Source organism: Coturnix japonica, chromosome 3, assembly GCF_054131305.1.
Source record: "Coturnix japonica strain WE chromosome 3, WE-NBRP24, whole genome shotgun sequence".
NCBI classification, from domain to species: Eukaryota; Metazoa; Chordata; class Aves; order Galliformes; family Phasianidae; genus Coturnix; species Coturnix japonica.
The window spans coordinates 22,912,126-22,934,378 of NC_140665.1; the positions used below are offsets into that span (position 1 = coordinate 22,912,126).

A 22,253-nucleotide genomic window follows, 5' to 3' on the forward strand; every position below is an offset into this window, starting at 1 on the left:
CAAGGAGATTGCTAGTCACTCAAATCACTTTTTAACAGCTCATCTGTTTTATCCATCCTATTTAAGCTGCATTTCTTACCTGAATACAAAATAGCAACAGTTTCTATGGGTTTTTTTACAAACCATAAAGCTTTCCTGTTACAACCAGCTTCAAGCAGGAAACAAAATGAACATTTCATCTAATAAAGCTCAGATATTAACAGGCCCACTGTTATCATGACTTAAAATGAAAAAGGTTTATTATACCACAAACCAGTCGGACACCAAAATAGACAAACCTCATTGTGCTAAGCTCTGTGCTAACAGAATGAAAGAGAAAAGTGTCCATACTAAAAAGCTGACAAGTTGTTTTAAATGATTTTTCTGGAGGTCTGGGGCACATCCTCCCACAAACAGGAAGAACTTGGAGGGTTGGGTGTTGTAGAGAGGAGGAGGAAAGAAATAAAGTGCATCTACTATTACACATAGGCTAAACACCAAGAATTCACCTGGAAGATGGTTTTCAGGGAAAGTCATAGAATGGCTCATGTTGGAGAGGACCAAAAGATCATATGGTTCCACCCCTCTGCTGTGGACAGGGCTGCCCAGGACCCCCATCCAACATGGCCTTGAGTGGTTCCAGACTAACAATTAAGAGAATACAAACATGAAAATGGTTGTTTTCCTCTTCCTCTGCAGTGTGATTAAAGTAACCATCAAAATTAAGTTCAGTTAGAAATGAAAAAGAGAAATCACAGGGATTGGAGAGAAAAAGCACACAGTGAAAGCAAGCATATCTGTGGCAAAGAAAGTACACACCAATGTTCTTATAGATCAACACTAATATATCACTAAGAATATTTCTAAATAGTAATAGTGACTAACCTCCACATTTTAGTAAAACTGTGCATCAGGCTCACACAGCGAGGAAGGGCTGGAGGTCTGAGTCCATCCATCTGGAGAAGGAGGGCAGCAATACCATACAGAACAAGGTACTTCACATAAAAAAATAAGACTTGAGCTAAAGCCACACCACCTAAAAAACAAAACCACCACACCAAACTCAGATCTTAAACAACTCTCAAACCATCTTTAAAACCTGCAGATACCGATAACTTCCAAACAGCCATTCATTATTTAAAAACCTAAAGCAAGCACAATACCCAATTTTGTAACACAGATAAGACATGAAAGCACATGCAGTTACAACTTCAGGCAAGAAATACTATTATTCCAATACAAAGGCATAAGTAAGCACCTGTATTTCCACTTTCAAGAACTTAGTACAATACTTACTGGTACAAGTGATGAATATTTACCACAGCAGCAACAAATTTTCACCTTTGTAAAAAAAAAAACAACACTGGACATGTAAAGCATCACTGCATACACCCTTCACTTGCTCCACAGAGTTGAACAGTGGCCATCTCTAGCTCTGCCCAAGAGCTTTAAAAACATCCTATGATACCTGCACCCAAAATTTTGGCTTGCCTGAGCTTCATTAACTGAAGAGGTATTGTCTAGGGCTGCATCTATGAAGGCTGCTCCAGAAGTAATACCCCCTCATCATTTTCACAGAAACCACGATTGATACAAAGAACACAATAACACTACTCAATAGAGCAAATTCTCAGCCACAAAACATTATTTTTCAATGTGGTTATGACCATTCGCTATGTATTTTCACCAGCAATGAACAAGAGCCTTCACGCTGTGTTCGCAACAATCTCTACCAGTGGAGATGACCCACTGTCAGTCTTGCCACTGCTGAAATGCACCATCCACTGTCTCATAGTGCTCACATTGTTTGGTCTCCATAAACATTCTACAAGCACTGATGAATGTCAGTAGGTACCAATATTTCCACATGGAGGAATTCAATGATACACCATTGCTTCATACATACTTCCACATCAGATGCCATTTTGTCAGACTGTCCTTCTGCTATCTCTTCTGTCACACAGCAACAACATGTAATGGAATACTGGTGGGAATATTTCCAAACCATGCCCTGGTTTCAGCCCAAATGGGGTGAATAGTGCACCAATGTTCTGAGTGGTGGCTGCAAGCTTGAGGCAGAGCTGCTGTCACAATGAAGCATCAGCAGGGTGCAGCCCACAGGCAGGGCATGGTAGCATACAGGGGGCATGCAGAATTCCAACTAAATCTGGTCTGCAGTAAAGTTTCAGTGCTGTACTGGTTCACAGCCCAACCCTAGCATTCCATCTCCTACCATTCCAGGGATTTACTTTCTCTCACTGATATCAACAACCTTCTGACTTGGAGTACTTCACGTATTTAATATAATTTCAGAATCTTTCAGCACACTTTCCTTAGAGACTAAATTTTCAACCTGACTCCAGCAGTCTAAGACTATATGAACACTTAAATCATCTGCCCTTTCCCCCCCCTAAATCGAAGCATCCCTTTTGCATTCTGTTGACTAACGATTGTACCGTGGATGAAGACCAAAAGTTAAACATTAAAAATCTAATCTAATTCATAGCAACCTAGGGTGAAATTCTGGCTCTAGTAATGCCGATTGCAAAACTCCTGCTGGCTCACACATGTCCAGCATTTTGTTGCTGCAGTCTGCTATTTTTAGCTTTAATATAATCATCCATGTGCATGATATAAAAAACAGTTGTGCCATACAAGATATAAACTGATAACAGAAAAAAAAATACCTAGACATGAAGCTTATGGTATTTTCCTTCAGGGAAGTAGTCATCTAATATTCAATAACATTCTTTTCCCCAAGGAAAACAAACAATCCTAAGAACTACTTGGATAGTAGCCAGTCAGCTACACATTAGATTACCACTAAATCATTTATACAGCCAACTTTCTGGTTTAATTCCTATCTCATCCAATTTCTCATTTCTTTTATGACAAATTTCATTGGAGAGCTGAATGTTGACACCCACACAAACAGATTATAAAGACTACAGTTGTCTGTGCCTGGTAAAAATCAAAATCCTTTGGCTGTGGATGATGGATAAAGATTTAGCGACCCAGACTACCACCCTCTTGAGAATCAAAGCAATCAATGCATTTAATTTTTAAACACAATGATGGAACGTTCAGAATGCTCAAATATAAAGCTGTACATCACACAGAGAAAAGCATTTTCACCTTAAGAAATACTTGGTATTAGTCTAAGTTGTGACCACTGGTAATAAGCAGACATTGGCATCACATCACTGACATCACCACCTGCCACACACTGGCTACTCTGTCTGTGGCAATTCTAATGCCCCAAGGATCAGTGATATAAAAGGTCTCCGTCAATACATGAATGAAAGTCATGCTGGTCTTCAACTCATTCCAGCTGTGTGAGAGTTCTGGGCCACACACTGAAAATGTGGGGGCAAGATTCACAGCTGTGCAACAGCTGGTCTGCACCGGCATCTTGCACAGGCTTCAAACCTTCTGTGCATACCTGAGATATTCCAGCTGCTTGGTATTTATACCACAATAGCACAAATCAGAAGTACACTGCTTCGTCTGATATAAAAATGTGAAATTAAAAAAAATAAAATAAAATAAACAATATTCAAATTCATTATTAGTACCACACTTTGTTCACTAACATTCCAATTGAAGCTTAAAAAAGAACTTCCAAAAGAGCATTATTTTAAATTGGAAACAAAGCTGAGAAGCCATATCACATGTATATTAAAAACACTTAAGGGAAAAAAATACTGCAAAAAGTACATCTTTCTCCTAAAAGAAATGACCTCAAGGGTTTCACAGTCCAGGTTAAGAACTAAAATGTATTAAGATTTTTAAATTATTAATGTAAAGTACCCACACAATCTCAATTCCATGCACTTCAACAGTCAAGCTACTTGAAATCTCAGATTAAATTAAGTGACTTATATAAAGATTGATACTTTCAATTTCTCTGCTTGCAATCCTTTTAAAGTATTCTAAATTTTCCTTGACTTTAAAAACACATTTTTAAGCCCTCAAAGTTCAAACTTCTTCAAATTTGCTCCAAACTTTATAAATTTCAGATTTTTTCCCTAAAGGATTATTAAAACAGTGACAGTTTTTTTCTTCCTCCCCTCCCCCCCCAAAAAAAACTTTGCCTAATAGTTTCTGAAATTATCAGACAGATCATTTCTGTAAGTGACAGAAGATTTTGACTTAGGGATTAAGACCAATTTTTCCATCCATAACCCATCACCAAGGCATATTTATTGTCAAGAATTGTACTTTAGCTTGCAGTGTTACTGATAAAGCATGAGCATGGAAGCATAGACTCCCCTTTTTCACAGCTGTCCTGACCCTGCAGCATTAAGAATTGTAGATGCATGTTTCTATCAATAACCAGGGCTGGTACAACTAGAAAACATGTACTACAGACAAACATGCAGTCATTTTGAAAGGGTTACTAACACACAACAGAAGTCTAGTTAAGAAACAGGGCTCAGAACTTGTGGACATATCATCACCTTCAAAATACTGAGCTTCAAGGGCTCACTTACCCTTTTTCTCATATTTAACAACAACAAAATAAAAGCATATTATGCAGAGATCTCCTCACACGTGAAAAGTTCCATGAAAGAATATAGATCTGCACTGCAAAGTGGCCATATATATATAATATATATCTATAAAGATACGTATATATCTCTTTATACATTCATATACATCTCAACTCACTGTACATAAATCTCAACAATAATCCCAACAGCATCAGGAACTTCCAGCTTTAATAAACTAATATCAGTATGGTTACTGATAAGCTTCACATGCCAGGCTACCGCATTTTCTTTCTAACCACACACACATCGCTGCCACGAGCCTCATGCTGGAACCTACTACAACCTTCTCAAGTTGGTGCTGACCATGGCAAAAGGTTACGTTTCATCCTGAGGGAGCCTTCTACAAATGTATGTTTAATGCAGCCCCAAGCAGATTCTGCATGAACTGTTGAGTAAGCAGAGCTCTGCAGCCACTGCCACAATCCCATGCACACTGTGTTGTAATCTTTTAGACTGTGCAGTCTTTTTGGATTACAACAAAGCTTTTGATGCAATTTCTCACAGTACCCTTCTGGACAAAGTGTCCAGCAGCAGCTAGACAAAAACATAACATGACGGGTGAACAACTGGCCTACTGATCGGGCTAAAAGGGTTGTAGTAAATGAGGCTACACCAGGTTGGCAGTCCCCAAGCTGCTGGTGTTCAAGGAGCATTTGGACAATGCCCTCAGATGCTACATTTGAATGTTGGGTGGTCCTGTAGAGAGCCAGGGGATGAATTCAGTGCTTTGTGGGTCCCTTCCAACTCAGGATGTTCTGTGATTCTGTCCCGTCCCCTGCTCAGAGCTAACTGCCTGCTCAGACAAGCTGTGCTAGTCTGAATCAATGCAGAAGTGACAGCTCAGTTCAATTACTCCCATCTCTCTAACCACTTAGAACACAATGCAACATGCACTTTGCCTGCATTAACTTACAAATACAAACCAATGCAATTAATATTTAGGCTCACGTTACTCAACAGCTACCTTTCATTCTTGCTTGGTAGTGCTTTGAAAGAGGTGAAGGCTCTTATTTTCAAAGAAAATACATCAGGAACACATGCTGCCTGGCTTTGCAGCACAGCCTTCCAGTAGCGTGCAAGAAAAATCCCTAAAGAAATGAAGTGGTGGTGGGAAAATACATCCTACAATGCTTGTTCTTTTAAGACAATGAAGTAGAACAGATACAACAAGCCCAAAGTGAAGTCGCTTAAACCAGACTGAACATCTGGCACACAGAAGTCTTCCAGACAACTTAATAAAGAAACAAGACCAGAAATCTCTTAAAGGGCAGACATGACTTGAAACTACCTACCTTAAGTATCTCCAAACATCAACCACGGCCTTTACATTACAAAAAAAACTAAATAAATAGACATTTATCATGAGTAAAAAATTATTTGAGTCATAAGAGTAGGTTAACTGCCAATATTATTTGACATTATCTAGCATTTTCACTCACTTCTTTATTTTAGAACAGTGAACTATCCAGTGTTTCAGAGAACATTATTAGGATTTCTGATGCACTTTTGCATTCCACCTTCCAAAGCAGAAACCAAGATGCCAAATATTTTAATCAGATTTCCCTTACCATTATCATGCATTATTAAAAAAATAAAATAAAAATCACAGTTTACTCCATTAGTATTTTACTGCCACTGGTATGGATGCAGAGATATCCTAATTTTAATCACAAAACACTGAGTGGTTCTTAAGAATGAACTGAGGGCTTAATTATCTATGTATGGGCTTATTAGAGAAAGAATCATAACATATCTGGCTTATATGGACTACTCTGTAGGTCTTGCATTTCATAGAGGGACTTGCATAATATTTTTTCCTTTTAAGAAATCAAAACATGAAATTCATCAATTACAAGTTCAATCAGGCAGCTCCACCCTTCAAGAGACCATATCATTCCAGATTATTGTTATATAAGCAACATTTCAGTTAAAGCCAGAATATGCTTTCAGCACACTAGAAGCTAGTTAATAACAGTAACAGTTAACCAACACAGTAAACTGTTCATCCTTCATCAGAAAGAATAAGTTGCACATGGTTAAGAACAACAGATTAAAAGCACAGGACACTCATCACACATGTATAAACCTCTGATGTACATCTCTACATCAAAGAATTGCCTCTGACACACAATATGTGCAGATTCGTGGTCAAATATTTTCACAATCACAACCTTTACTAACATAGATTAACCCAGTGTGACAATTGTCACACATTTTCAAGCAGAATTCTGCTTTCATCATTCCCTATACCTTATAAAAACATCAAGCTCAGTTCAGATGAGCAGATTAAATGGTGCTGAACAAAAAATGAACATAAAGCCTCAAAAAGAAAATACCGGTTTTTAACCACTAAATATTCAAAAACAGATTTAAATACACAAATTAGCAGCATCCAACATCTATTCCAGTCTCTATGTAACCAAGTAAGGTCCCATCAGGATGGATTTTACTATTAACACTGTGTGCAACAGTGTCATGGTTTTGTAAATTTAAAGAAAATAAGTCACTGATTTCTACTTAAGATCTTGTTGAATTATCAGTTATTATACAAATCAGCAAATTAGTCCTTCAGCTACAGAAGCCTGAAGAAGGGACTGCCAACCTATTTGCCTTTCATTTCATTTTATGCTCTTTCTTTTCCCAGACTTTGTTACAGGCCATGGCCATGCATTAGTCACTAGAGTAGATGGACCTCTGTCTGCTTCAGTGTAGTAGCTTCAATCTTCACTGCCTGCAGTCTTCCTTTTACTATGCAAAACGTGAAGGAAGCAAATTAAATCCAATCAACTTTAAAATCTGAAAATAATGAATTACCACGGTTTCCCATTTTCATGCCACATGGGTCTTCCTGCTATATCATTACTTCTGAAAGTACTCAACCTTTTCAGATAACCTGACCAATGCTGCTGGAATGAGATGCAGTGCTGAAACAAAATCATGTTCATTGTACTTTTCACATAGAATCACACAATATCCAAAGTTGGAAGGGACCCATAAGAGTCATAGAGTTCAAATCCTGGCTCCACATAGCAAGCCAGGGGAGAGTTGCAAGACACTCCAGGGACACCCTTTGACACTGTGTTGCTGGGTGCTCATTTCATTGGGGATAGAGGAGATGACCTGAAATAATTTATATCTGAAGTTACCCATTAGAGTTAACATTTGAACACCTAAAGGCACCTCCGGCCAAAGCAAGCTCTTATCTTCTCCCCCACACAGGAAATCTTTGGAAGTTATTCTTGCTACCAAACACAAGCCACTGATGAAACAGAATACAGTAATATATTCAGCATGCAAGTACACTTCAAACCAATACAATGCAGTGTTTTGGTTTTTTTTGTTGTTGTTGTTAATGAATATGGCATTTGTTCTCCAGTATCTGAAGCAACAGCCTGTGAAGAAAGAGCTGCAAGTCACACATCTGAGAACATCTCAGTCAACCTAGACATGAGCAGTATTCTGAAAGGCCACATCAAAAACAATAACAGAACTGTTCTTGCCATCTCTGACACTGCTCTCTTCTCATCATCCTGCTGCACTGAAAATAATCAGAGGCAACTTCATCTGTTTTGATATCAAAGACTGAACTGAATTCTCTCTACATTATGACCAACGCAGCCCAAGCAACACTGTAATATAAACATACAAGTTAAAAGTATCATAAGGAGAACGCTAAAGTAAATAAAATTTAAATAGCAGGAATAATACGTGGTAGAAGAAATGCTGACATCTACACGCCATGTGGGAGTTTCAGTACTGAGCAGAGGAGGAGATAGCCTGAAAAGACAGATCTGTAATAGCTTTCTGTTCTATTTGTAGCCAGTGGAAAAGATACATGCAACCTCAGGCCAGCCTTTTTTTTTTTTTTTTTTTTTTTTTTTTTTTTTAAATACATTGCTGACAGAAATCCAGCAAAAAAAGAAAATTCAAGAGGGGAAAAACTGAATTATACAACAATAGATTTCATACTGTCTGGTGGAAGGACTTAAATAATGAATGCCCACAGTATAGTAACATCTCAGGAAAACACGTCACATTCTTTTCTAAGGGAAATGCTTCATCTACCCGGTAAATTAGAATGGACAGAATCTCTTCAATTCCTGGAATACCTGAAGTGCAAATTGTCTTAGAAGCCAGTTCTAAACACATTAGGGGCAGGAAAGTGAATGGGAGCATCATATTTATCAAAGCAACATGATGCCTGACCAACAGCACTCTATTCAGTATGAACTGGTGCTCTGAACACACAGGAGGGAGCATGGATGTTGTGTATCCTGACTTCAGTGAGAGCTTTCAAATGTTTTCCTACAGCTTCCTTATCAGCGAAGATGTGAGCTCTAGTTTGGATAAGTAGATAATACAGAAGAAAATTTGGCTGGGACTACACCAGGCTTAAAGCATAGCAATGATCAGCAGTGCTAAGTGCAGTTAGCAGCCAGAAAGTAGCAGCATCTCTCAGACACAGCTGCTGAGACCACTTACTCTCAGCATCTTCATTGACAACCCAGATGGCACAACAGAGCACACCTTCAGCTGGTTTGCTGATGACACCAAACTGCAACAAGCAATACAGTGAAGAAATGGCCTGATATGTGAAGGGACTTTGAAGGTGGGAGGTCTAGAGAAAAGAGCCTTTCAATAGCCCTAAACTAGTAACATTAGGCCACTTTCTTAAAACAACACCTTTGTCTCCCTGCTGTCTCAAGGTAATTAATTTTACAAGCCATCTGTACACTGTGCAAATGCATTTCCTGCTTGGTGAGAGCTTTGTTTTATTTCAGTTCCAGAGACTCTTTATCCTCACAGAAAAAAAAAAGCAGACTGGAATATATAGGGACCACCACATAAATAAGAAAAGATGTGTACATAGCAAGTAAAGAGACTGGAGAACAAGAAAAAAACAGGAGGGTGAAGCAAGGCTACAACACTTTCTGAACCTTTAAGACACTAAGTGTCACAAGGAACACACAACCCAGCTGAGTTATTTGGGACAGACCATGGATTCCTATGTAACAGAAGAAACTCTGTGCTGACTTGACTTATATTCAGAAGAATAGGAGGACACTCAGAATTATATATTTGCAAATGAATCAGATGGAATGAGAATGTAATCTCCAGGCAAAACTGCTTTTACAGTAATGCAAGTAGTGACTTGTAAATGGCATAGAGAAAAGAAGAACTAGAACATGGTCTCCATAAGGAGACCTTTGGTTTAGCTGCAGGCATTAAAAACTGTTGTGGTAACTGTTCTGTATGTCACTGCTTCCAGAGCCTTTTCTTTTATTCCTACCACATAAAACATATCTCTTGCTGTTAACACACTACCCCATGTTAAATATATGCTTTTTAAATGTATATATGTATGAAGAAAATACACCCAGTTATGCCTCTCAAGCTATCTTTAGCACGTCTCATCATTAGTGGTTATGTTTATTAATATTGAAAGCTGACATTTGTAAACAAACATTGTGACTCAGTAAGGTCTTATCTATTTGCAGTCTCACTTCACAAGAACACTGTTGCTTTATGCTTCTGTGAGGAATATTCTGACCATCATCGATGCCCATAAGATCCCTTGAGCAAGGTCTCCTAGTGCTGTTGTCTTCACCTGCACTACTGGTGTTTAATGCTTCTAATTCAAAGATATCCCAGAAGAAAAGCTAGGGAGAAATTATAATTTCCTTAATTGGAGTTGATTACAAGACAGCATAACAGCCTTTTCCCTAAGTTTAGCATGCCACAAGGGGCAGCCATGCATCAATTGATGGAAGTATATGTTTCATGCTGTTTTGAAGCCACTGTGGGTTAAATGGGAAACAAAATGAAAAACAGCAGTGTAGCAGGCTAACATACTCTTAATACTCTTGAGTTAACAACAAGCTTCTTGGTCGCGTGACTCCATTATCTGATGTAATAGCTTTTAATAACCCCAAATAAAAAGTAACAGAGTGGAATATTCAGTTCTGTACAAGAACTGGTGTAGAAGCTTGTTAAGATCCATAATGATCTAATAAGAAACAATAGAAAAAAAAAATACTACAGGTACCTTCATTCATACCAGAGACTCCCTAAATCAAGTCACAACAGTGGCTGCTCACTGATTTATCTCTGTATTATCACTGGGATGAAACCTGTAAAGAAAACACTTTAAAGTGTGTAAGAATCAGAGATCAACAAGATGGAATGGTGATACAGAAGGTGTAATGACAAAGGGACTAGCACAATGGACAGGTGTTACAAAGAAAAAGGAGAAGTGCACATCCATCTCTGAAGATCTAGGTTCACAAGAAAACTCCACAAAGGGGTGGGGGGGGGGGGGTGGGATCTCCAACCAGAGATCCTTCCCCAGTTGTAGTCAGCCTTTACATGAGCTCTAAGAGAGGTTCAGTCAGGCTTCACCCCTTCTAGTTGCACAGAAGAATTGCCTTCACTTGTACTCCCAGGACTGACTGGGTCCTTTCCCCAGGACTCAGTCAGTGGTTCAAGGCCATGACTCAACAGTTCCCATACAAAGTGAGATATATTTCTGCAGGTAAATCCCACCACAAAATCTTTTCTGAACTATCATATGTAGGCACCTGCTTTCAATACCAAAACAAAGCTTAACAAGAGTGGAGTTACTCTCTGAACACGCCTCTCCTAAATGCAGGGTCTCTAAAAGGCATTTATCTCAATTCAAATGAGCTCATCTTGTTCTGGTAGTTTTACAGTCCAAACTTGCATTAAATCAGGCTTTCATTGCCTGAAGTAGCTTTAGAAGTATTTTCTAATAATCTGCTAAAAAAAAAAAAAAAAAGGGCCTAAATTCTTAGAATATAGCATTCAATTCCATTAAACAAGCGTAGCAGTTGGACAGATCAATACAATGGGGAAGGCATTACAATAAAGCTGTAACAACAGAAGGACTGACACAATAGAGAGATACTATAAAGGAAGGGAAGAAGGTTGCTCACCCATATCAAAAGATTCTAGGTTCACAGGGGAAAGCTTCACCAAGTTCACCAAGGAGGGATCTCCAGAAAGAGACTCTCCCCCAGTGGCAGTCAGCCCTTAAATGGGGTCTATGACAGGTGCAGCCAGGTTCCACTCCTAATCACACAGCTGAATTGCCTTCACCTGTGCTCCCAGGGCTGAGCCAGTTCTTTCCCCAGGTGCTCAATCAACAGTTCAGGCCACGACTCAACAGCTCCCATACAATAAGTATACCAACTACTTTGCTATTTTCTGGAAAGTAAGTTTTACTGTTGTTTAAATCAACAGTCAGAAACCTTCATAGGAGGCAGGAATCTGCCAATAACACCAAACCTAGAACACCTTGTCCATAAATCTGTAGACTTTCTTGCCTTGTCAGCTGGTCAGCATTTATCAGGTTCTGCATGCTCAGTAACAATACACAGCTTCCCCCCTGCCACCAAACACACACACACAGACAATCCTGTGAACAAGCTAATTTAATTGAACCATAAATTCCTATTTGAAACAGGAGATACAAACTCAGAATCCACTTTCTAAATGCTTAGTGAGTAGGGACTCACAGAACAAAACTCAGAAGCAAATAATTTGCTGCTCTGTCTGCCATCTCTCTTCTTATTTTTATATATATAGTATATATGCATATACAAAATGTATGTTTGTATGCATGAGCATGCATACACTGAGATAGCACGCATTGCCCCCTACTGGCCAGAGCCTAGTATGCAGAGGTCTTCATCCGACACTTTGCTCATAAGCAAACTTTAGTTAAGTACGTGACAGGGCTGAACTAGTATGAGACACTGATTCCTGATGCTTGCCAATATAGTAAGAGACATCTCCTTCAACTCTAAAAATCAGAGATTTTTCAAAATTCATTTTTAAGTCTTGGGGTTTCCTGCTTCTATTCCTCCTACTTGTTTATATATGTATGAGCACAAAGGAATTATACAAACCATGCACACAGGTGGCTTACAGGTTAGCCTATTTCTATTTACATATCCACATGCAAACCATTACCATTTTATGTTACATTTGTAAGTGCTCATTTCTGCCCTCAGTTTGCATTTTCACCAAATATCAGTAGACTGAGAGGTAGCAGGAAGGCCTTAAACACTTAAGTGCTATACCACTCTCTGAGTAAAGAATTTCTTCCTAAAATCTAACCAAAATCTCCTGTTTTATTTTAAAACCACTCCCCCTTGCTCTATCACTATCTGCCCATGTCAAAAGCTGGTCTCCCTTCTGTTTACAGGTTCCCTTTAGGGAAGGGAAAGCTGCAGTGAAGCCCGCCCAGAGCCTTCTTGTCTCCAGGCTCAACAAGCTCAGCTCCCTCAGCCTCTCTTCTCACATTATCATGATAGTCTGCATTAAAATAGTCTGTCATCTTCCTTACTGTGAACAGTTACAGAGTACTATTGCTAAGAACTAACAGACATAAACTAGGCTGGTATTCTTGAAGGTAGGAAGAGACAGATTATTTCTTCATCTTTTTAAAAAACATACTCACCTAGGGCCCAGTATGACATAGCTTCCAAAGGTGAAGAAGTGCTGCAGATAGCATGGATATACATGAAGTGAATCATTAGCTCAGCCAAGCACCACCAAAAGAAAATTCGAATTATGCGCACGATTAAGATGCCAAGATTGGTCTTCAAACTGAAGGCTTCTTGTTTCCTCATCTAAATGAAGAAACCCAAAGAAGTTATATGACACACAACAGACTGTGTTACTCAAAGACTAATCTCAAGAACTTTTTTAATGTAACGATTTCATTTGCTATTCATTACTGTTCAAGAGGGTCATCTGTCTACACTGTTTGAGAATTCCTGATACACTTCTGATGTAGCATGGTTTCTCTCTTCTCAAACTCACCAAGTAAAAATAAGCAAGTAGAAAACAGAGTGGTGAGCCAAGCAAAACAAGTCTCTCATTAATATCACAAGAGTAGCTGCATTATTTACAGATATTCAGCTCTATGTGCACATGAACATCTTCTATCACTGCAGACGATATTTCCCTTCTCTCTGCACTGCAAAAGTATCTGTGCAGTTGAACCACACAGAAATGCAATGGTATCTGCTAGCACAGTGCAACTTCCAAGCTAGGCAACCAAATGTAGGGGGATCCACACTACTCTTGCTTCATGCTTTACAGGTTTCAAAGGGTCTCTGGACTGCTTTGCTACTGCATGCTGCCTAGGGTTTCAGATGCATAATCTCTGCATCTGCTTCTATTTGCATTTATTCCAAATGGACATTTTAAATGGTTTGACCCCACAGGCATCTCTCAAAATACACAATGGTGTAAAAAGACATCACCCTCTCATCCCTGCACTATCCCTTCAGAGGTTACATCCCAGTCACCAGCTGCTGCCAAACTAATTTAGAGCCGGGAGGCCTAAGGGCCTTTACTCACAATGTCATCGCTTTCAAGAAGGCCTAGGGAAGGGCTGCCTTGTTAACAGCCAATTTATTTCTGGAAAGCTGTCAGACTTGAGAGGAGTTTATTAAAAGCTGACTAACCATACAAACAAGTTCCTAAGTGTCTAATTCGGCAAAAAAAATAGCTACCCAGAAAGAAGCAAACATTTATTCACATTTACAAGTGTGGGAAACACAGTAACAAACATTCAAAGCATAGAACAATGAATACTGTTCTATTTTTTTCTTTTTCTTCTGCATGTCCTTTAAGGGCACTTGTCATTATGGGGTCTGTTCTCACAGAGGCACAAAACATGGATAGAAAGTGCCATACTGGAGCAAAACAAAAGGCTTGGAAGAAGGTATGAATTACACACTGCCTGCCTACCTGCACGAGAGGTTTACAAGAAAACACGGAGCTTTCACTGTGTAATTGTTGGATTATTTTTTCTTCACAGGTTCTGTGAAAATTTCCCAGTGTTGTGAGAATTACTCAAAGAACATGAACAGAAAGCTGGTATTCTCAGCTCATTCCTGTTATGCTGTTAATTTTTCAGAGAAAACCCCTTCAGATTCTTGTAAAAACCTCCTAAAACTAAAACATCTTGAATTGGCAATGCCATTGCACTTCCAGAAGCATGCAATTATCAGTAACACTTCTCACACAGACGAAGTCCTTCACTTCACTACCTCAGGCATGAACAGTCATGGTACACAAGCACTTTGTAACCTCAAAAGAAGCAACCCCAAACAATGTTTAGTCCTGCAGACAAATTAATCATTCTCAAGTCCAACAGAACCAACTGGTTGTAGAAACAGCCAAATGCTATTAAACTTCACAGAACCAAGAAGAGACATTGATTTCTTAATTCTTTGTACTTTGTTGATAACTGTGGATCATGAAATAAAAGTTTAAATATATTACAGTTGTGAAGGAGAGTAAGGTTATCCAGGCAGTAATCCTACCAAACACAAGAAAGATGACAGCTTGCTCTTAAAAATATCTCAAACTTCTGCCAGCTGCATTGTATTCATTACCTGAGAGCAGTTCTTCATTTTCTCTTGTAACACTGCCAAGGTCAGTGAGACTTAAGTGATGTACCACACAAATGGCAGTTAGGTGCAAGTTAAAAATGGGACCAGACAGGGCTCACAGCTGACAGGATGCCCCACTAGATTCTTACATCATTAACCATAGTAAACAAGTCCTATACTATTTTATTACACCTTTTTTCTGCAGTGAAAGAATTTGACCAAGTAACTTAGTGGAAAGATTGTCTATAACATTTTTTGCATGCCACTGAATATATGCCAAGTTTCATTCTTCAGCTTTTAACCAGACACCAAAAATATACATAAACAAGCAACCCACTCACCCGCACACAACACCCTCCCTAAAATCCCAGTCATCTTATCTGCACAATACATCTAACATGCAGTTGGCTCTGTTCACTTGGAAATGAGTGAGCATACTAATTTTGTAGCTGAATCTGTACTAACTATGTGACATTTTGGAGCCTACCATTAAATCACAGGCATTTACACAATACACCTTGAAATCCATGACTAGAACTACTACATTCTATTTCTACTCAAGCCATCAGTGAAATATAACAGCTTCTCATTTCTGCCTGGTAACAGATGCAAATTACCAGCATTATTGATCTTTTTCATTCATGTAACGGCTTCTCTGCTTCCTTTTTCAATAACTCTGCTTTCCAGCATGCTGAGCAGAAACCCTCTTCTCAGTCTCAGCTTCAGTTAAGTGCTTCTCCAGTTCCCAATCTCCTGTTCTGATAGCTGCAATAAACACACTTCTGGTATTGCGCACTGTGAACAAACTGCTGAGATCTGCTACCTTCAGAATCTGTCCCTAATCTCAGATGTCAAGGCAATGACATTAGCCTTCTCTAGTAAGAACTCTGGAAATGCATTGCAGCAAACACCAAGTAACATTTTTTCAGTATGTTCCATCCTCATCAAGGCTTTAACAAAGTAAGATCTGTATATATTTAAATGAGAACATAATGCAAATACAGGCATTCCGTTCTCCATGCTTGATTTTCCCTTCTCACTGTCTCAAACCAAGAATATAGACAGGCTTTTCATAGGCCTGAGCCATATCAGGTGAACTAAGATCCATCCATTCCAAGACCCTACGCACAATTTTTTGCAGTGGCTGTCTCCAATCTGCCCTCTATTCAGAATCCTGTATAAGTCCTTCTGAAACGTTCCTTGAAAAAAATCATTTCTCTCTGCTAGCAGTAAAGGAATATAAGTGCAATTTAATACAATTTAGAAACTATAAAACAAGAGTAAAGAAAATTTCCTCAGCATCCATATCATTAAGCTTAATGAAAGAACAATTCTACTTATTCGAAGGTTTTGAATTCCCTTTTCCCAAAGTTGCAGTCTTTTCCTGAAAAGGCTCTAAAGTTGCACAGATGATTGGCTTGTTCTCAGTGAAGCCTAAAAAACTGCTTATTACATGCTTCTGTCAGTCATGCAGATGCTTTTGCTTATCTGACTCATCTCTCTTAATGACATCTCATTGTCAGTAAGCAGTTGAAGAAACCAACTTTTCTTCAAAGTGGTGAAAGATCTGACTCTGCCCTTTTAATTTGTGTAACACTTCTGCCAGCCACAGCTTGGAGCATCTCAGCACCTCTGGTTTCTATTCGACAGCATACAGGCTCCAGATACATTTAGGAACTCACGCTGAGATATTCAAAGCCACAGAGAAGAGTTGGACACCTGCCTACTATCAAATGTAATGGAAAATAAGTATGCAAATGTATTAGTCAGCTTCAGAACATTAGTGTCTATTTAGGGACCTACCTTGCCTCTTCTATTTCACTTGTATGATTCACAAAAGCTTAAAAGACTTTTAGTAAAGGAATCAGATGTTCCCTGTTGCAGCAGAAGCTGAGCAGAGCCAATACTTCCAGGCTCACTCAAGCTGCAAGGGCACCTTTTCTGTAGCTCTCCCAAAAGTACAGGCACATGGTGAAAGTTCCCAACAATTCCCAGGTTGTGGATTGCACCAAAGTGCTCTGTGCAGGAGCTCTGCAGAAACTGAAATTCAGCTGATTTAGGATCCCACATGCTTTCATTACTCCTGCAGCTATCTCAACACTTAGCGTCACTCAAATTCAAATGAAGACATGCTTCACAATTGCATATCAATATTAACCGTGTATTAAACAATCAACATGAGATTACACTTGATGCTGAGGCATTTATTTAAGCCATACCTTCATGACAGAAAACAGAAACCTATGGAGACTGTGTTCATCTGACTTTTCTAAAAGCTAAGTACATTTAGTCTAGTGCAAAAGAGCACTGTCCAAAACCACCAAGCTAAATGCACTTCAACATTTGTCAAGAACAGGATGAATATACACTAACACTAGGGACATCGACTCTTTCAAAATCTCACTAACATCCATTTTTGACAACCCAGAAAATAAAATTAGCTCACTTGTAATATATATTTTGAGATACACTTGGTGTATTTCACTTCGAACATTGGTGAAAGAATTGTCTTATTAAAATTTTCTGATAACCAATATTAAAATCTTACAAAATACGAAACCACAAAATTAATCCATCACATTGAATTTACTTCTAATAAAAGGTAGATTTGGCAGCTGAAGAGAGATCACCCATTTTCTTCAGTATTTCTTAGTCAAACATGATTCACATTTACACGCATATCCTGGAAGTTTTTAATTGCATGGTCTTAAAAATATATTGTTACCTGCTTACTAAATTCATCAAAGTTAATAAGGGGTCCATTGTGGAATGTGGGATAGTAAAACACATATGCCAGCATCCACAGGAATGAATGAGATGATTTCTGGTCATGTCCATGCCAGCAGTATTCCAGGCTGAAACTTGTGTTGAAGAGGCAACGAACAGACACCGTGAAGAGAAGCAGATAATACTCATTTTCAGTGTCATACCACTTTCTCTGTAAGACAAAACAAGGTCAGAGCATAACAGTACAATGCTGTGATTCATAAATTACAGGATAATTATATCAACCAAGACCTTGACTTTCCAGCTCACCAGAAGCAGAAAGCACCTAGAGCTAACAGAGACTGACAGGAATACTGGAAGCAGATGTTGCTAACGCTTGAAGAGTGAATGCTGGCTACTGACAGAGCTGCTGGTCTGCAGAGCTGCTTCAACAGGCAGAAAACATTACACCTAACTTCAAGCTTTACTACATCTTGAAGAACTATGAAAAACTAGCAGAGCTTTTCTTATGCGAATGCCATTTTTTCCTCAGGCTTTATCCAGATGCATAGCATCAAATATAGCTGGCAATCTTATCAACAACTAAGAAGCTACTAGGACTGGACCCAAAGCTGCAAGTCAGATCTGAAGCGAATCAGACACTCGCTAGGAAACTCAAGGCTCGAAAGATTTTGCTGAATCTTTGCCATGTTTATGATACTCCCTGATACACACTGTCAACAAAACAAGACACACATAGACGCACACGTATCAATTACCACAAAAAAAAAACAAACACCCAACCTTAGAAACATCAACAAATACAATTTCGCTGATTAAGCGTGTGTTACAGTGTGCTTAAGAAGCCTTTTGATCTATGAGAGACAGAAATCCACCTACATCACAAGGAAAGATCCTAACAACAGCTCAGCTCTGCTCCTCTTCAAAATTAGAACAGGCCTAATAGTATAATCCTAGTTTTCCTTTCTCTCTCAGGTCAAATAAATACAACAAAGACACTTTGTCGTAACTATGAAGCAGTTTCTCTTAACATTTTTATTGCCCAACCAGAAGCATTAGCAGAACAGCAAAACTGAGCTTGCACCAATCATCTGTGAGCAAACAACTCATTTAGTATAAATAAAACTGTTCAAAAAATACTCTTCATTTCCACACTACCAGTGAGATCCTAACAGGCTTTACTGAGTGACTTATTAGATACGAACCCAAAGAACAGCACTTGAAATCATTATGATTATACCTCTAACAAAGGAGAAATACATTCATTCACTAGAGCACTGGGAAACGTATTTATCATCCTCAGTCTCCACTGAACAACACTTCCATATTAACATACACAATTTCATCTCAATGCACTCACTGAAATAACAGAAAGTCCTCTGTCACCCATAAACTACAATTAAGCATGGTGAGGCCAAACCGTATTTCAAAAAGCATTAGAAATTCTGATCTCAAATTCAAACCCCAGTGCTAGGGTTAGGTAGATATTCAGATTTCATTTCCTAATGGGCAGACCAATAGGAAGACAGAAAAAGATCCGTGGGTTTTCCAGATGATTGATCAGAAGGATAATATGTACAGCGCCACTATAAATGGTTAAAATAGAGAAAAACATGTTGGTGCCTCACTCTCAAAAATGCCTGACAAATGGAAAGGTCTCACACAAAAGAGATTAAGGGGACAAAAGTTCATCAACAGGAATATGGAGCAAATCCCATCAACAAACCAGGACATTGCCAGCTTCTGGGCAATAACTGAAAATGCTCACAAAAAAGGCTAACCCAAATTAACAAGGAAGACTTGTTTATCAGCCTCCTAGAAGAATCCTTTCAGCCAAAACTATGTGGTTACTTTTCTGTAGTGTGGATCACCAAGTCCAGAAATAGCTAAGTTTTCTCCTCCCATTGCCAGCCTCAGAGCAAGTTGCTAGAATACATTTGTGCTTAGAAAATATATTCACAGACACAGATACAACCTCCCAATTGCTGATTCTGAGAACTTCTTTTAAACTGGATGTGTACTACTGACTTGACATGCCATATAGATCCTTTTTTAAAAAAAATAAAATCACAGAACACAGCTCTATGTAAGACTGTAATGTGATGGAAAACACAACGATGACAGCAGAGCAGCAAGATCCCAAGCTGCAACAAATGAGGATCTGCTCAAAAACAACAGCAGTGGGCACAGAAATAAAGGAAATCTCTGTAAGACTTCAGGCACGCAGGGATCTCCTGCAAGATACCCTGGCTCCTCTGCCAACCCTTAAATGAAGTCTGGGAAGGGGAGGATCCTGGCTCCACCAGGTGCAGTCACTCAGGTACATTGCATGCACCTGAGCTCCCCTGAGTTCAAAGAATCACGACACTGTACGTGGTTCTGCTGACAGGATGAATGCAATACAAAGGAAAAAAACAGTAAACAGCAGGAAGATGGGAAGGAGAAAAAATAAGGGAAAACTATTCCCATAGAACAAAAAAGATAGCAAAGGAAAACAGGACAAGCCAAAAACAAATGGTAAATAAGAGTGGAGACTGACAAAAATGAGCAGACGTAGGCAGCACTCTGGTGGTTGTCTTGTTAGAGTTTGAACATTCCCTTGCACAGTAAGAGACCATCATCTTACCCTGCAGAGTCCTTCTGTTCATTTATCATAATTCAGACTAAGAATGCAGCCAGGTCTCAGACAGAGAAAGAGAGCTGTGTTGTGGAGGTATCTGACCAACTACAACTCCAGAAGGCTGGGCTTTATCTAAATTAGTCCCTCAGAACCACCTTGTGCCCTTGTTTGTCTCTTCAGTTCCCCAGACAAAAGCAAACAAAACAACCTTGGCTTTTATCTTTACAGAGGTGACAATCATCTCTCAGAAAAACCCTACAGGTGTTCCTGAAGGATCAGGCCATCACCAATTTTACTCCTCTCATCTGTTGTTTGAGAGCCCTGCAGGATCACCAGCAACAACACAGAATAAAGGAAAAGGAAGGAACACAGGCAATAACAATAGCAGGAGCTACAGATGGTAGCTTCAAATAAACATAGCCAAAGCTTTAAAAGAAGCATGTACAGCAGGCTAGAGTGTACAATACACTTAATATGACCTGACCATATTAGCTGGTAACCAAGAGACTAACAAAGTGCAATAACTGAGAAAGACATCCTCTCTTCTAAGTGACTTCAATCACATATACCACCATTATGAATCACGTTATGTACTACTGTAGTGAGCAAGCTTTCAGTTTATGCCTTGACAAATATCCAAATGAAACTATAGGTGGCCCACTAGTAAGAATTCCATATTTCTAATTACAAAAGCTCTAGCATGGCTCACTGCATCTCTAATTCCCACAGGTTTTCAAGCCAGTCTTGAGAGAAACTAGTTGGTCAAGAAGATAACTACCGTAACAGCAAATAAGACTGTATTTAATTTGATGCTTAATTCATACATCTGAAATTACCTTGGCTTCTTCCACTGCTGGTATGCGTAAAGTAGATAACAGGATAAGTGAGCACAGCCACGTCAGGAGTGGTATCTGAAACTGAGCCACAGCAAACGAAATAGCAGCGTGTATCAAAATGACCGCAAAGCCCTTGATTCCTAATAAAAACCAGCAGGCAGCCATTCCATACACCATCAAGCACCACGGTTTATACTGTTAGAAAAAAAAAAAAAGAAAAAGAAAAAGGACCATGAACAATTTAATACTCTATTTCTAAAGCAAAACATAGTAACAGTACTGTCCTATATACAGTAGGGCCACTAAGATGATCAGAGGGCTGGAGTACCTTTCCTATGAAGAAAGGTTGAGGAAACTGTATAAAACTGATTGTTTAGCTTGGAGAAGAGAAGGCTTGGGAGAGACCTCATTGTGGCCTTCCAGTACTTGAAGGGAGCATATAAACAGGAAGGGGAACAACTATTTATGAGGGTGGACAGTGACAGGACAAGGGGGAATGGTTTTAAACTGAGACAGGGGAGGTTTAGGCTATAGATATTAGGAGAAAATTTTTCACACAGAGGGTAGTGATGCCCTGGAACAGGTTGCCCAAGGAGGTTGTGGATGCCCCATCCCTGCAGGCATTCAAGGCCAGGTTGGATGTGGCTCTGGGCAGCCTAGTCTGGTGGTTGGTGACCCTGCACATAGCAGGGGGGTTGAAACTAGATGATCATTGTGGTCCTTTTCAACCCAGGCCATTCTATGCTAATAGGGTGTCCGGCCTACATGCCACCCCTTCCATTCCCATAGCTGATTAAAGCTTTCTATTCCCATAGCTATTTAAAACAAACAGATTTGTTGTGAAGTAAACCCACACATACCTTGTCCATGAACAGCCTGCACATCTGTGATACCAGCAGATGACCAGCCAGAAGCCAAAGTATGTATTCCCTTCCCCATTCAATCCAATAGCTCCACTCAAAATCCAAGGCATCCTGGGCATCAAGGAAATATGCATAACTACAAAAGCATGTTCTTAAGGTACAATTAAATGTCTCAGTAACATACGGAGTTTATTGTCCAATACCACAGGAATTCAGCACCTGAGGAATTTTTTGCTTAGTCAAGG

At 39.2% G+C, this 22,253-nt stretch overlaps 1 protein-coding gene across 9 annotated transcripts in view; it reads right to left on the reverse strand.

Annotated features, from left to right (window-relative positions):
- Positions 1 to 22,253, reverse strand: part of HHAT (hedgehog acyltransferase) — a 167,159-nt gene that overhangs the window by 115,575 nt on the left and 29,331 nt on the right. For 6 of the 9 annotated variants that reach the window (XR_014944568.1, XR_014944569.1, XM_032443397.2 and 3 more), the window contains 5 exons: positions 22,006 to 22,119; positions 21,146 to 21,340; positions 17,688 to 17,900; positions 13,015 to 13,186; positions 865 to 1,015 (listed from right to left, as the gene is read on the reverse strand). Coding sequence is in view for 4 of the 9 variants with exons in the window: in XM_032443397.2 (XP_032299288.2) it covers positions 865 to 1,015; positions 13,015 to 13,186; positions 17,688 to 17,900; positions 21,146 to 21,340; positions 22,006 to 22,119 (845 nt within the window). In the remaining 5 variants the exon portion in view is untranslated. The remainder of the gene's footprint in view (positions 1 to 864; positions 1,016 to 13,014; positions 13,187 to 17,687; positions 17,901 to 21,145; positions 21,341 to 22,005; positions 22,120 to 22,253) is intronic. The other 3 variants (XR_014944570.1, XR_014944571.1, XR_014944572.1) reach the window with 1 other exon arrangement.